Source organism: Diplodia corticola (genome assembly GCF_001883845.1).
Source record: "Diplodia corticola strain CBS 112549 chromosome Unknown scaffold8, whole genome shotgun sequence".
Lineage (NCBI taxonomy): Eukaryota > Fungi > Ascomycota > Dothideomycetes > Botryosphaeriales > Botryosphaeriaceae > Diplodia > Diplodia corticola.
Window position 1 is genome coordinate 219,025 of NW_017971487.1, and position 13,959 is coordinate 232,983.

The 13,959-nt window shown below is 57.6% G+C and overlaps 5 protein-coding genes across 5 annotated transcripts; 1 reads left to right on the forward strand and 4 right to left on the reverse strand.

The window, feature by feature from the left end:
• Nucleotides 1-1,206: 1,206 nt before the first annotated feature.
• BKCO1_800080 (quinone oxidoreductase) lies at nucleotides 1,207-2,290 on the reverse strand (the record flags this gene model as incomplete). Its single annotated transcript, XM_020279423.1, has 2 exons — nucleotides 1,207-2,201; nucleotides 2,278-2,290. 2 exons carry the CDS (start codon nucleotides 2,288-2,290, stop codon nucleotides 1,207-1,209), a joined length of 1,008 nt encoding a protein of 335 aa, XP_020133424.1.
• A 625-nt stretch (nucleotides 2,291-2,915) lies between these two features.
• On the reverse strand, nucleotides 2,916-3,575 carry BKCO1_800081 (uncharacterized protein; the record flags this gene model as incomplete). Its single annotated transcript, XM_020279424.1, has 2 exons — nucleotides 2,916-2,990; nucleotides 3,042-3,575. 2 exons carry the CDS (start codon nucleotides 3,573-3,575, stop codon nucleotides 2,916-2,918), a joined length of 609 nt encoding a protein of 202 aa, XP_020133425.1.
• A 746-nt stretch (nucleotides 3,576-4,321) lies between these two features.
• On the reverse strand, nucleotides 4,322-5,183 carry BKCO1_800082 (necrosis inducing protein; the record flags this gene model as incomplete). Its single annotated transcript, XM_020279425.1, has 2 exons — nucleotides 4,322-4,805; nucleotides 4,936-5,183. 2 exons carry the CDS (start codon nucleotides 5,181-5,183, stop codon nucleotides 4,322-4,324), a joined length of 732 nt encoding a protein of 243 aa, XP_020133422.1.
• A 1,260-nt stretch (nucleotides 5,184-6,443) lies between these two features.
• On the reverse strand, nucleotides 6,444-9,258 carry BKCO1_800083 (sant domain dna binding protein; the record flags this gene model as incomplete). Its single annotated transcript, XM_020279426.1, has 2 exons — nucleotides 6,444-9,076; nucleotides 9,171-9,258. The coding sequence occupies 2 exons, from the start codon at nucleotides 9,256-9,258 to the stop codon at nucleotides 6,444-6,446; spliced, it is 2,721 nt and encodes a 906-aa protein (XP_020133423.1).
• A 1,343-nt stretch (nucleotides 9,259-10,601) lies between these two features.
• Nucleotides 10,602-13,159, forward strand: BKCO1_800084 (vesicular-fusion protein sec18; the record flags this gene model as incomplete). The annotated part of the gene is made up of 3 exons (XM_020279427.1): nucleotides 10,602-10,861; nucleotides 10,917-12,768; nucleotides 12,824-13,159. 3 exons carry the CDS (start codon nucleotides 10,602-10,604, stop codon nucleotides 13,157-13,159), a joined length of 2,448 nt encoding a protein of 815 aa, XP_020133421.1.
• Nucleotides 13,160-13,959: the final 800 nt, after the last annotated feature.

A 13,959-nucleotide genomic window follows, 5' to 3' on the forward strand; every position in this document is an offset into this window, starting at 1 on the left:
GTTTTCTTCTTGCTTTTGGGTCAGATGATTGGTAAGTGATCGATCCTGTTACTTTTTGAGGACGCGCGCGAGAAAAGGAGAAGAGGTATATATGCGAAGAGTGGCGCGATCGAGGCTTTGCAGGAAAAAGAAACAAGAAGGAGGAAAGGCTCACGGCGAGCTGCGGATCCAATCCACGACTACCCCGATGCGTCCGACGAATGAAGTAACGAGTGGGATGTAAGGAGAGGGAGAAGAAAAAAAAATACCCTCGGGCGGGATAAAGTACCGCGCAAACGGTGAATGAAAAATGGTAACGAACCGGGCCTCTTTTCTTTTTTCATCTGCCCGCTTTCTTCCCGTTCTTTGTATTACTACAGCGATTTTTATGATTCCCCTTTTCACACTCTTGTTACTTCGTTTACTCGGCAATGGAAATTTTCTCATTGAGAGAACGTACTAATTTTTTTGTTTTTCATCTTTGCTTGGGTATAAGCGTCCGAGGACTATGAAGGCTTGCTTCTGGTACCTTTTTAGTTATTGGTTTATCTCGATGATTTGAATGATACCACTTTTGTTCCTTTGAACTTTGGTCTCTCTACTCCTCTCTGTTGGACTAGAGATGGTGCCTGGATGATGGTGGTGATGATGATGATGACACTGTGCGCGTTGGTAATTCTGTTGCAAATGTGTGTGAGGTTATGGCGAATGTAGAGACTACGGTGGGGAATTTTGAGTCCTGGATTGAGTTCGGGATGGAGGTGCATCCTCATCTAGACTTTGGAGATTGGGTGAGAGCGCGTGAAGCAGATTGCATAGGCTGTTACTACGCCCTGCCGTATCAATTACACTGCATTATTCTTGTATGAAGCAGAACACCAAGCCGTGGACTTGGCTGTCCATAAGGGGTGTTAACTTAGTATCTAACAATAGCTTCAATAGAATTAGGACAAAAGCGAATTCAGATGGAATAGAGCAAGAGGAATCCGTCATATCCAAGCCCAGTATGGATCATGATGGAAATTGGGCATCACTTCACGTGATGCAGACTGAAACGAAAGACTTGGTGAGCGATCGATAAAGCATCTAAAAGAAAACCGAGGACTTGAAAACGAGAGTGAGCTATGCAAGCCGTGCCGCCACCCAACGCGCCCGTATTTACAGTGTATATACGTCTTCCAGAGACATTCCAAATATGCATCATCGTGAGCTCATGCCGGCGGCGTATCATGAAATCGTGCAGATGATCTTGCCCTTGGTCTTGTTGGACTCGAGCAGCTTGTGCGCGTCGACAATCTGCTCGAAGGGGAAGACCTTTTCGACAAAGACCTTGAAGGTTCCGTCCTTGAACTTGGGCAGCGCATGCTCGACGAGCTGGTCGCGCAGCTTGCCCTGGTACTCCTCGTCGCGGCTACGCAGGGTGCTGCCCTCGAAGCGAACGCGCTTGCGGATAAAGGCGCCGATGTCGACGTTTTTGCCCTCGAGCTTGGTGCCGCTCATGACGCCGAGCTGGACGATGCGGCCATCGCGGGCGGCAGCATCCAGGTTGCCCTGGAAGTAGCCGGCGCCGACGAAGTCGACGATGATGTCGACGCCCTTGCCGTCGGTGGCCTTGAGCAGCTCCTCGGACCAGTTCTCCTTGGTGGGGTTGAAGGCCTTGGTGGCGCCGAGCTGGTTGACGATGAAGTCGCACTTTTCGTCTTGGCGGGCGGTGGCGTAGACGGCGGAGGCGCTGTCGGCGAGGGCCAGCTGGATGCCGGAGATGCTGACGCTACTGGCGCCAGCGTGCCACAGAATGCTCATGCCGGGCTTGAACCCGCCAACCACGTACATGGCCTGCAGCGCCGTGATCCACGTCTCGGGCAGGCCCGCGCATTGCTCCCACGACAGCTCGTCGGGTTTGTGTACCAGCATGTGGGTGGAGACGACAATGTACTCGGCGTAAGCGCCGCCGTAGGCCAGGCCGAAGACGGCGTCGCCGAGCTTGAAGCCCTTCTCGTGCTCGCTGCTCCCGAAGGCCTCGATGACGCCGCTGAACTCGACGCCCAGCGTCTTGGGAGCCTGGGGCGGCACGGGGTACAAGCCCTCGCGCTGCAGCAGATCCATGCGATTTAAGCCGAAGGCCTTGACACGGACGAGCGCTTCTGCAGCTTTCGGGACGGGCTTCGGGAAGTCATTGTCGATGAAGAGGGCGTCGGCCGGGCCGGTATCGTTCTTGATGTCTGCAGCAGGGCTGGGTTAGCGATGCAGAGGGCGGGTGAGGCGGGTGAGGCGGCGGCGGCGGCGGCGTAGGCGTACCAATTGCTCGCATAGCTTCCGGCAGCGCTGGGGGATCTGGGCGGCGAAGCTTCTTTTTTCCTCGGAGAACGGCACCGGGGCGTAGGTCTTCTGGAGGCGCATGGGCACGGCGGGGGGCACGGGAGCAGACAACAGATATAGTGGGTGCGGGATGATGTAAAGGGACCTGCGAGCGGTGGGCTGCATTTCTAAGCCTGGAGGGAGGCAGGCGGGGCCCACACACATGCGCCCTGAGATCGCGCAGGGGTCATCCTCGGCCGCGTGCGCCACGCCTCCTCCACCCGTCGTGCCGTCCACCAACACCATCGCCCACCCATCTCCACCTTCCTGCACCTTCCGTACCCTCCCGCCGAGTCCCCGACGCTGCCGAGCCATGGACCTGCCCGCCTACGTGATCCGCATGCGTGCCACCGCTCTCCCGCCAGCCATGCGAAGGACACGCCGTCTCGCCGTCTCGCCCTTCTGCGCGCGTCTGCGGCCGCCGGTCGCAGCTGTCCGGCCTCCATCCAGCAGCCTAACCTCTCCAGTCCCGCTGACATAACAGACATCTCAGCTGCGCTACCATCTTGCGTAAGCGCTTGGTGGTGTTAGCCTGCTGCAACCCCTCATTCTCGTCCCACTGGTCAATCTTCGGGTGACTACTGCTCTGGCTGGCCACTACCACCTCTCCAGTAGTAGTCTGACAGCTGGATGTTCAAGTGCTGCCCACGTCCCTACTGTCGCGATCAGCACACCGCGCATAGCTTGCAGCGGAGGACACTTACTTTGTTGCTCTTCGTCCCCGGAGATCCTGGCATCAGACTGTCCCCATGCCATTGAAAAGGCGGCGGGGTGCTTGGCGGAGACAGGCCAATGGTCTGCTCGTCTTCCTGCACTTCCGTGGCGTGGACACCAGAATGTTGTAACTGGTCGATGTGGAGGTCTCCCTCGAGGTAGTCGCTGAGGCCGACGGGAGCAAGTGCCCCAGACTTGTCGGATATCTCCCGTCGAACATCTTGGATCCTCATCTCTTTCGAAGGTCCTGATCCTGATGATGTTGCTGGCGGGTCTTCAGCCAAATCCCCGGCTTGCGAGTCTTCAACTTCTTCCCGCCACACAAACGCCTTCTCTCCACCGCCGCCTATTCTCTGCGCACCGTTGGGTTCCTCCATCCCCTTCCGGGCCCCATTCGCTCCCTGGTCAGAATCATTCGTTTTCCGTCTGCGTTTCTCGGGTGGGCTCTGTTCTGGCGACGGACGCCTCTTATGGTCTCCCTCAGGCTTGCTGTCTTCGCTCTCTTGTGCTTTGGTCTGCGCCATTCCTGTGTGTCTTTGCTTCGAGATCAGCTACAACATGAGTCGTTCTCAGAAGATTGAGCAGCAGTGACATGCCGTTTGCTAGCGCGTGTCACCTTTAATAGTATCTTCCAACGACGGATCGCTGGCGCCGGAATCTCGGTACCACGGTATTCTGGGAGTCAGGAATGGGGACGGTGAGGTTCAGCAATGGCTTCCCACGGAGCCTTATAACCTTGGCATCTGTCGACTTCGAGTCCGCCTATCGCTGCTTTTTTACTTGCAGAAGGAAAGACCGACAAACACACGGCGAGAAAGTGCATCCAGATGGGTTTTCACACCCAAAAAAGTTCTTCAGAATAACCAAAACCCATGTTCTGGTTGAGACCCCCTATCGTATCTTAGTCTGGTCTACCATGGTCTAACTCGTAACGCCATGACGTTCACCGCACCTGAGGATATCTGAAACCCGGCCAACGGCCAAATTAATACGTTCACGAGTGTAGGTAGGACTTTGAGCTACGCGCTTGCTTTTCTAGGCGGACGCCGCTCGAGCCTTCCTCATACTGTTACCTCCACAACGAGTGGGCGCCATCGTAGTCCGTGTTTTCAAAAGTCACGAGGAAAGAAAGGACTCCATAGAACATGCGAAGGTAGAACTTGTGGTTTGATCATGAAATTATTAACAAATATATAAGGTATCCGCGCGTATCCACCCCTTCTCTCATTCCGTCGAGCAGTACACCTTCCCTTTGCAACCACATGGACGCTCACAACGCAGCCAGAGCGAGATTGCTCTCGAAATTAGCATCCTTAAACGGCACATTCGCGCTCCCGAAATCCGTATCCGCCAAGGCCGTCCGGGCGGCATCCGTCAGGCTCTCGTAGGCGATCAGCGGTTGCAGGCCACCGACGACGCTCGTGAAGCCGAGCTGGTGGTTGACGGGCCAGTCGCTGTAGTACCTGATGAGCGGGCTGGTGCCGCTGAGGTTGGGGGTCGTGGTGGTGGCGAAGTCGCCGTGTGCCGAGGCGGCGACGCCCTGCAGCGTGGCCGACGTCGACTCGTCCGAGAGCCAGACGACGATACCCTCCCAGTCGTGCCGGTGGCCGAGGCCGGACGACGGCGAGTCCTTGGGCATGTACCACGCGTACATGATGGCGAAGGCGTTGTTGTACGTCGTCGCCCGCGCGTAGACTTGGCCGGTGCTGCTGTCGCAGTCGCCCGAGGAGTCGCCCGTGGTAGCGAGGCCGCCGCTGTCGGGGTGTGTCAGCCGTTCTGCTTCTTTCTTTTGCCGCTCATGTGGCAATGCTTTGCTCTCTCTCTCTCTCTCTCCCCACCCCTCCATCCGAGTTGTTGGTATATAAACGAAAATGCCGGACTCACCTCGTGTTGCCTGCGGCATCCACAGCCGGAAACGGCACGCACCCGTTCACCACCTTGAGGTGCGGCTTGTACTTGAGGTACAGCTCGCCCAGCGTGCCGCTCGGGACGGTTTCGGCGAAGCCGACGACGGCATCGTGGGCGATGACGGCGCGCTTCTCGACGGCGGCAGCGTTGACCGGCGCGCCCGAGACGACGCTCGCGCAGCTCACCGCCGAGAGGGCGGTCCAGAAGAGAGACGAGGACCACATGGTTCTTGTGGAAAAGCAGGCCTGAGTGATTGGCTGGGCGGGACCGAGCGTGTGGGACAGCGGACGACGATGGGGTGACGGGGGAGCAGGACAGACACCACAGAGCGGGAACGATCTACAGAGTGTGCGATGCTCAGCTTTTTATACGCCCTCCATGGCCCCGCAGTACCTAGTCGAATAGCAGAGTTATATCCGTACACATACGCGAAGCCCGGACGCTGCAGCCGCTCACACACCCGCGTTAATCGCATTCTGCATGCGTGACGGTCGCATGGTTCCTGGCAATCTCTTGCCCTTCTCCGCCTAACCCTCCCGCCCGCCTTTCCCCTCCGAGCGCGTCCGCCGAGCCCCCGCTACTCATGGCCGGCAATTGTGGCTTGTCCCTTAAGCGAAAGGGCTTGGGGGGGCTGCCCTTTACGCAGTATAGTACTAGCACGGCGGTAGTACGTGGCTCGCACGACGATCATCATTGGCTCGAACCCGCCGCGGCTTCGGCGTTAAACTATTGGCCCTGGTCAATGCACAACCGGCAACGGGGAGAGAAAATAGCAACCAGACTGCCAAACTGCCGGCGAAGCCGGCTTTTTTTGCACGGCGGCGGAGACGGGGGCTCTCTGATCTACCTATGGGCCGGCCGTTCGAGGACGGATGGGTGCGTGGATGGAGAAATCACTTCCCGCCCCTTGTCCCCGTTTGGTCTGTCGTATGCCTTGACCTTCCTTTTGCGGTTAAATCCCGGCAGCAGGTCGACCTCGTTGGCGTCGTCGTAAGCGCCCGGAATATCGGGCGAGTGTTGCTGCCCACACATAAGTAGTGTGTGCTTTGAAGCCACGTGCCGATCCGTCCGTTGACAGCTTTGTCCTTTCCCTTTTGACCCCCTCCTCAATTACCATTCTGGTGGTGGGGCCGTTTTGGGCTTTCGCAAATTCCTCCATGCGAGCAGGTCGTGGAGACTTCAGCATGACGGGATCTATGAGATGATAAGTGTATTGGGAAGCTACCTATCAGCCAAGGATACGCTCCACCTGACGCTGTCCACCCTCCCGTTGTTCAAGGGCAGACAAATCCAACAACTTCTGTTTACCAATTTTTTTTCTTCTTTTTTTGTTTGTTTGTCAACCGATAACGAAATCGACGCGACATCCGCAACGACTCCAAGCAACCCCATAACGATAGGACCCCTTCCATTTCCTCTCCCCCCCTCAAACCCAGAAGCAGCAGCTCTGCGGCAATTGATGGAAAACGTAGCTGCGCCTGGATCTACTGTGTCCTCGGCCCATCACTACCATCCTCGTCTTCGTCGTCATCACTGACCCGAGCATTGGATTTGTATGAGGACTCGCCGCGCATGTGACCGCGCCAGTCGAGCGGGCCAGGACTATACACCACCGACTTAAGCGACGTCCTGCCAGGCCTGCCTTCATAGCGCCAGTGGCTGTCCAGCTCTTCGCCGTGGTTGATCTCGAAGTAGTCCTTGAGGGCCTGCAGCAGCTGGGGCAGGCTTTGATGCCGGGGAACCTGATCCTTCATGCTCAGGAAAGTCATCTTGGCTTGATGGGCCCACTTGAGCTTCACCAGCTCGTGGTGCGCAACGCTGTTCCAGATGATTCGCTCCTCGTTGGTCAGGCCAAGATCAATCATCGCGCGGACGATGTTGTACTTGTCGCCAGGCAGCATCTGCTCTGCCCACTTCTGACCGTTCTCGACACGCCAATGATTGGCCTCAGTGAAGAAGGTTTCCTTCGGATCCTGGCTGTACGAATGCTCCAAAGCCTTCCACTTCGACATGATCTGCAGGCGACTCCGCTTCTTACCCATCTTCTCGCTAACGAGATCCCAATTGATGACCACGGAGCCATCCGTAGCACTCGAGCCTCGGCGCTTCTCTGTGGCGCGTTTCTGCTTGCTCTCGCGCGGGTGCTTTTCCTCAAATGCAGCGCGCAACGCATCCATGCAGTCGGGCATCTTACGAACAAGGTTACGTATCTCATCAGGTCTCCAGATGTCCCTCCGCTCGGTTGACTGCAGCTCCTCACGCCAGTAGTTCTTCTTGTCTTCGGGAAGCCTCTCGAGCAGGGTGTTGAGACAGTCCTGAACAACATTGAGAAGCTCGTTCACTTCACTGTCGTGCCATCTCTTGCTCGCCATGGTCTCGCTGCAAGAAAGGTAATTCCGCCACCTGTCCCTGCAGTCATCCGCGAAACGTCCGACCGCCTCGCCGATCTTCGTCCACTGACCCGGCGTCGCTGCATAAGCCGTCCTCAGCATCTGGTCCTCTTCGGGATCCCACTTGCCACGCTTGTCAAAGTTGTGCCATTTGCGACGGACGAATTTGATGATCGTCTCGCGCGACCAGCGGTTCGGAAGACAAGGGCAGATCTCGTCCCAGAACTCCTTGCAAGACTTGCCGTGCACTTCGTTGAAGACGCCAGCTTGAACAATGTCATTAACCTGGAATTGATTAAGATTATTGTACTCGCGGTACGCTTCGATCGCACGAGTCAGCGTCTCGACTTCCTTTTTGGTGTATGGTCCAGAAGACGGGAATTCTTCGGTTCCTTGGGGTCTCGAGCCTTTCGTGCCTGGGGCAGAGGCTCCACTCTTCGTGGCACCGTCTTTTTGAGTGGCATTCTTGCGTTTCTTGGACTTTGGTTCAGCCGCATCGGGTTGCTGAGCAGCTTGCTCGGTAGCAGCCTCCTCAGCCTGGCGCTTGCGTTTCTGCTTCTTCTTCTGGTGATCAATGTAGGCTTTCTCGCCAGTCACCTCAGTTCCATGGCCGTCTCCACTAATGCCATTTGTTGCGCGAGCAACCTGCGACTCGATGAGCGCATCCGCCGCCGCAATCCCCTGGGTCGCCGGCGTGGCAGTGTCGTCTTGGGACTTCTTTGACTTCTTGGATTTCTTGCGATGTGACGTCTCTTCTGTTGCGTCTGAAGCGGGGAGCTCGGCTGGTGGCTGCTGCTGGGTAGGTGGCAGTAGAGCTGGGTCGATGACAGAGAGCTCGACTGTGGTCATGCTAGGCTGAGGCGCAACCTCCCGATTAGCACTTGCAGCAGGAGCATCTTGCTGAGCCTTCCTCGATTTCTTCTGTTTCTTCTCAGAGTCTTTCGGAACTTTGCTGTCAGCGTTGCTAGAACGTTTGTCCTCCACAGGCGCAGGCTGAGCAGGTGCCTTTTCTGCTTTTTGGTTTTTAGCTGCTTCGACAGCGTCCGCCTTTCTTTTACTCTTCCTGATGGGAAGATTATCCTGCTCCCGAGCAGCAGGAGGATTGAACGTCGGGATAGGAATGGGCGTGTTCTTGACCTGAGCCGGCGCGGCAGCAGCGGTAGCGGATCTTGTTGACTTCTTCTGCTTCTTGTGAGAAGGGTCCTCGGCATTTTGGCCACTTTCAGTCGACGCGGGGTCTGTTTGGGCTACAGTTGCAGGTTGGGACTTGTCCGTGATGGCAGGTGCCGCAGCATCCTCGGATTTCCTCTTGCGTTTCTTCTTCGCCGCCTTCTCCACCCTAGCAGGCTCCGCAGTGGTAGTGTCTACGATGTTGTCGGTGGTTGCGGGCGTGTCGGCGGGCGCAGAATTCTGCGTGGCGTTCATGTCCTTCCTCTTCCTTCGAGATTCCCGGGGCGGCTGCTCTCCTGCCTGGGCTGTGGCACTCTCGATGGCTCCAATGCTATCCCTCCGATCTGCAACCGCAGCACTATCCACGCTCGGGACTTCAGCATCAGGTTGCGGAGCGGAGGTTTCTTGCTTATCGGTGTGGACCTCGGATGCCGCATCTCGACTCTTGCGCTTCTTGCTTTTCTTGCTCTTCTTTTCCTTGCCTTCCTTCTTGGATGCAGGAACGGCGGCGGTTTGAATTTCGGAAACCAGCTGGGAGGAGGCAGCGACGTCGTCTTCTGTGCGCTGGTGTTAGCACGGTCTGTATCAAAAATCGTCGGTGGCACCTGCGACGCGTCGCGAAAAGTGCGCGGTGGGTGGGCAAGCTCATACCGCTCCTGGTGCTGGAAGGATCTTGCGGCCTCGAGGGCTGCGAAGCATCAGGCGCCTCGTCCTGAACCTGTGAGGATGTGTTTCCCATTATCGCGGTCGATGGCGAAGCTTGAAGCTTCGCGTGCGGTCGGATGGCAGGCGTAGTGTCGCCAGGTAGGATGTGCGTGGACGACAGTCGGATGGAAGATTTGGCGTTAGGAAGTGGGCGCTAGTGTGTCTTGGCACGGCGATCATCCGCCTTTGGTCAACCGAATATATCGTGGCCGCTCGTAAACACCAAATCCGCTCCAGAATAAGCTCCAGTCCTGTGGAACTACGTATTGGCGGCCAGAGAATACGTTGATGTGGTCTACACCGTCTCTCGCAGTTTTCAAATCGTTCGCTGCATTTGTATCTTCTCTTCTGCCCCTCCTGCCATTTGTTCTGGGTCCATGCATGCTCTGTACCAGCTATTCTGCCACTCTGATCTGGAGACGATTGCAAACTGACCAAATATCAGGAACTATGTGGATTGGGCTCGGCTATGTTCACCAAGAACCTGGATGTCATGGCGCAGTGGGAATGCGTCTGGGATGGTGGAGAGTGCTGGGATTGGACTTGATGGTGGCGCTAGGTCGTAGACCGAGCCACACTTCTACCGTCACAGACGTGACACAGCGCGCACGAGAGCGTAACAAAGACTTGACGCTTCTGGATACCGGCTGGCTGCATGGGCACAGTTGAACGCACAAAAATACATTGTGTCCAAGCAAAGTGCTTACAGGAGTTTTAGAAGACGACAGAGGGCTCTGAAAGGTTTCGTGGTGCAATGCCATGGCGCTCGACCTCCTTCAGCTCTGCGCCAAAGTCCGTCTTCCCCCTTAAGCCTACTGTCTGCATCTCATCCTGAGGTTGAGCAGGACGAACGCATCTCGCGCCCGCTTGTAGGGCGCTGTTCATGTGTATGCTTGTCGCGGCCCGCTATGCAGCTTCTACAACGGCTGCATTTGATTTTCCGGGGTTGTATCCGCGCGCAAGGGGCACGGCAGGCATCCGGCTGTGGAGCTGGCGGGCGAGGAGTGGACTTCAGACCCTGGTGGGGGAGGCGCGAATCACAAGGGCTAGCAGCCCAAAATGTGGCCCGAGCTCCAGGGTGGGCTGTGACGTTCGCAGTGGCAGATCCCCTTTCGTGTACGTCTTCACCTCCGAACAAAACCACTCTCCTGTTCCAATCCCTCCTCGAGAACCGCCGCACCTTGCTCTGGCATACGTCGCCATCTCGCAACTCTCAGCACGGCGCTGCCACATTGGGACCTCTTCCTCCCACCGGACCGCCCCAGCTGACCGTAAATACTGCTGCCTCGACTTTTCGTAAACGTGGCAACACACCACCCACGCATATAAAGGCCACCCACCTTGCCCGAGAACAAGCCAGCGGAGCTCTTTCCAACCATGTTTAACCGCGGCAACCTCCCGTTTGGGAGCAGACCTGACGCTGGAGCACCGAGGAGAGATGGATACGGTCCGCCCCCCGGTCAGCAGCAGCCGCCCCCCGGTTACGACCCGCGCCAGGGCGGTGGCTACCCTCCAGCGCAGCAAGTTCCTTCTCGAAGGCCAGCCCCCGGCGCGGCTCCTGGAGGCGGCGGGGGTCGCCAGATGCAGCTGAAGCCCGTGAAGAGCCCTGGCGGCAACGCGTACGCTTTCGGAAACGTGTAAGTCCAATGCTCTGCAATCATTGTCTACAGTGCAGGCCTGACGAAACTTTAGTGTCGCTGTTTCGCCCGCCGACTTCCCGCCCTCCCGCGACGGTCACGATATTTACATTATGGTCAACGGGAATCATGTGCTTTCCGCTCGGCCGACTGAGACCTGCAGGCCAGGTGAGATTGGCCTGACGGACAGGCAACGTACATGGGCCGGCGTCAGCCTTGGTCCCCACGATGTTGTCATGGTTCAGAGCTACGACCACTTCGGCGAAGGCGGTGGCGCCTACTTGGCATCCGTGGACGTAGAGGTTGGTTTTGCTGGGCGGAAGACTACGGAGGTGCCCTACGACCAGGACGAACTTGGTCAATTTTTCGCGAGGAACTTTGAGAACCAGATTTTGGCACCCGGCCAGCAGCTCCTTATGGACCACAAGAACATCCCTCTCACCCTTATTATCCGTGCGGTCCGCCTCGCAGATCTGTCAATGGAGAAGGCGAACACCGATACGCCACCTGTCGCGGATCCTCGTGCTCGTGGTATCTTGACCCGCCAGACTCAGGTCGATTTCTTCAAGAGCGCACAGTCCGAGCTCAAGCTAAAGGGCTCCTCTCGCAGGCCGGCAGCCAACTCCATCGTCCAGCCTGGCTTCAAGTTCGAGGACATGGGAATTGGCGGTCTGGACGAAGAGTTCAGCGCCATTTTCCGGAGAGCCTTCGCTTCCCGTATTTTCCCGCCCGGCCTCGTAGACAAGCTCGGTATTCAGCACATTCGTGGTATTCTGTTGCACGGTCCGCCCGGTACTGGAAAGACGTTGATTGCGCGTCAGATCGGCAAAATGCTCAACGCTAAGGAGCCGAAAATCATCAACGGCCCCGAGGTATTGAACAAGTTTGTTGGTCAGTCGGAAGAGAACATTCGTAAGCTGTTCGCCGACGCAGAAAAGGAGCAGAAGGAGAAGGGTGATGAGAGTGATCTCCACATCATCATCTTTGATGAATTGGACGCTGTCTGCAAGCAGAGAGGCAGTGGAGCCGGCGGTGGTACCGGTGTTGGCGACAGCGTTGTCAACCAGCTACTATCGAAGCTTGACGGTGTTGAACAGCTGAACAACATCCTTCTTATCGGTATGACTAACCGCATGGACATGATTGATGAGGCCCTTCTGCGTCCCGGACGTCTCGAGCTGCACATGGAGATTTCGTTGCCTGATGAACACGGTCGCCAGCAGATTCTCAACATCCACACGTCCAAGATGCGCAACAACGGCGTCCTGGAAGATGATGTCGATGTTGCTGAACTCGCAAAGCTGACGAAGAACTACTCTGGTGCCGAAATTACCGGTCTGGTGAAGGCGGCGTCGTCGTTCGCCTTCAGCAGGCACATCAAGGTGGGAACGATGGCTTCCATCTCGGATGACGTTGTCAACATGAAGGTCAAGCGCGTGGACTTCCTTGCTGCGCTGGACGAGGTGCGCCCCCTGTTCGGCGTCGCCGAGGAAGAGCTTTCGAAATGCATCAGGGGCGGCATCATCCACTTCTCGTCGACGATCAACTCTATTTTGGACGAGGGCAATCTCTACATCAATCAAGTGCGGAAAGGCGGATCGCCGCTGCTGTCTGTTGTGCTCCATGGGCCGCCCGGAAGTGGCAAGACGGCACTGGCGGCGGAATTGGCCATGAAGTCGGAATTCCCCTTCATCAAACTAATTAGTCCCGAGGACATGGTTGGATACGGCGAGATGCAGAAGGTGCAGCAGCTGGACAAGACGTTCCGAGATGCTTACAAGAGCCCGCTGAGCGTGGTGGTCATCGACAACATCGAGCTGCTCGTCGATTGGGTGCCGATCGGACCGCGTTTCAGCAACACGGTTCTCGTGGCCCTGAAGGTGCTGCTCGGAAAGCAGCCACCAAAGGTACGTAACCCCGCGGGATTTTCTCAGGTGTGTATTGCTGACGGCAGGATGATAGGGCCGGCGGCTGCTCATTCTCGCCACGACGACCGAGCGGTCGGTACTGCAGCAGCTCGACCTGTTCAGCCGGTTCGACGCGGAGATCCCGGTGCCGAACGTGAACAGCCAGCGCGAGCTCGGGTTCATCCTGGAAGAGTCGCGGGCGTTCCCGAGCAGCGACCAGGTAAAGAATGCGATCGACGAGATCCAGGCCACGACAGGCGGGTCAGAGGTCGGGGTCGGAATCAAGAAGATCCTGACGGGCATCGAGACGGCCAAGCAGGACCCGCAGGACATGGGCGGGCGGTTTGCAGCAGTCATGTCGCAGGCGATTGCGGCGCGGTCGTTTGCATGAACGGAGATCGGAGATGGGAGAGAAATGGGAGGGTGGGCAATGCACGGCATGCGTGCTGCAGGGCCGTTGGGATAGAAGATAGGCAAGATCAATGGATGGCAGCGCTGGCAAACGCAGTGCAACGGCGCACCGGGTATCGGACTGACCACGCGATGCTCACATGGGCATGATTTGACAGGCCGGCGGGCGGTCGCACGGCATTGCTGCCAGGCTGAACCTGAGTGCTGGGCAACGTGCTTCTCGACACGGGTGCGCGATGCGATGAGACGGGCTGGCTGGCTGGCTGACGGACGTCTCCGCTTCATCTCCAGGCTGCGGCTTAGCGCTCGCTGCCGAGTCGGCATGGACAGTCCGTCAGCTCAGTTCGCTTGCTGCTGCTGCTGCTGCTGCAACGTCGCGAGCGTCGGCGGAGGTAACGAGGCCGGGTCGCTGCAGACCTACTACGTACCGACATGGAAACGCGGCCGTCCGGCTGGCATGGCGTACCATCCGTACTTGGGAGTCTATTGCTGCCGCGCAGGCTACCTATGCGACGCGGCGGCGGCGCTCCTATGGCGGAGTGCGGAGGGGGATCCCCAGACCAGCCGGGCGCCGTTGGGCGCGACTCTGGCGAAGGCAGCCCTGGCGCAAGGCCAGGCAAGGGGCATTGGCCGGACGAGTGCAACGGGCGGCTTGCTAGAGCGCGCATCCGCCGATAGTGGGCGCGCGCTAGTTACAGGAAGCGCGACGACGGCTCGCAGCTCACCGCCACTCAGCGCGCGGCAGTGCCTGGCTAACAGTGGACGCGGGCACGAGGGCAC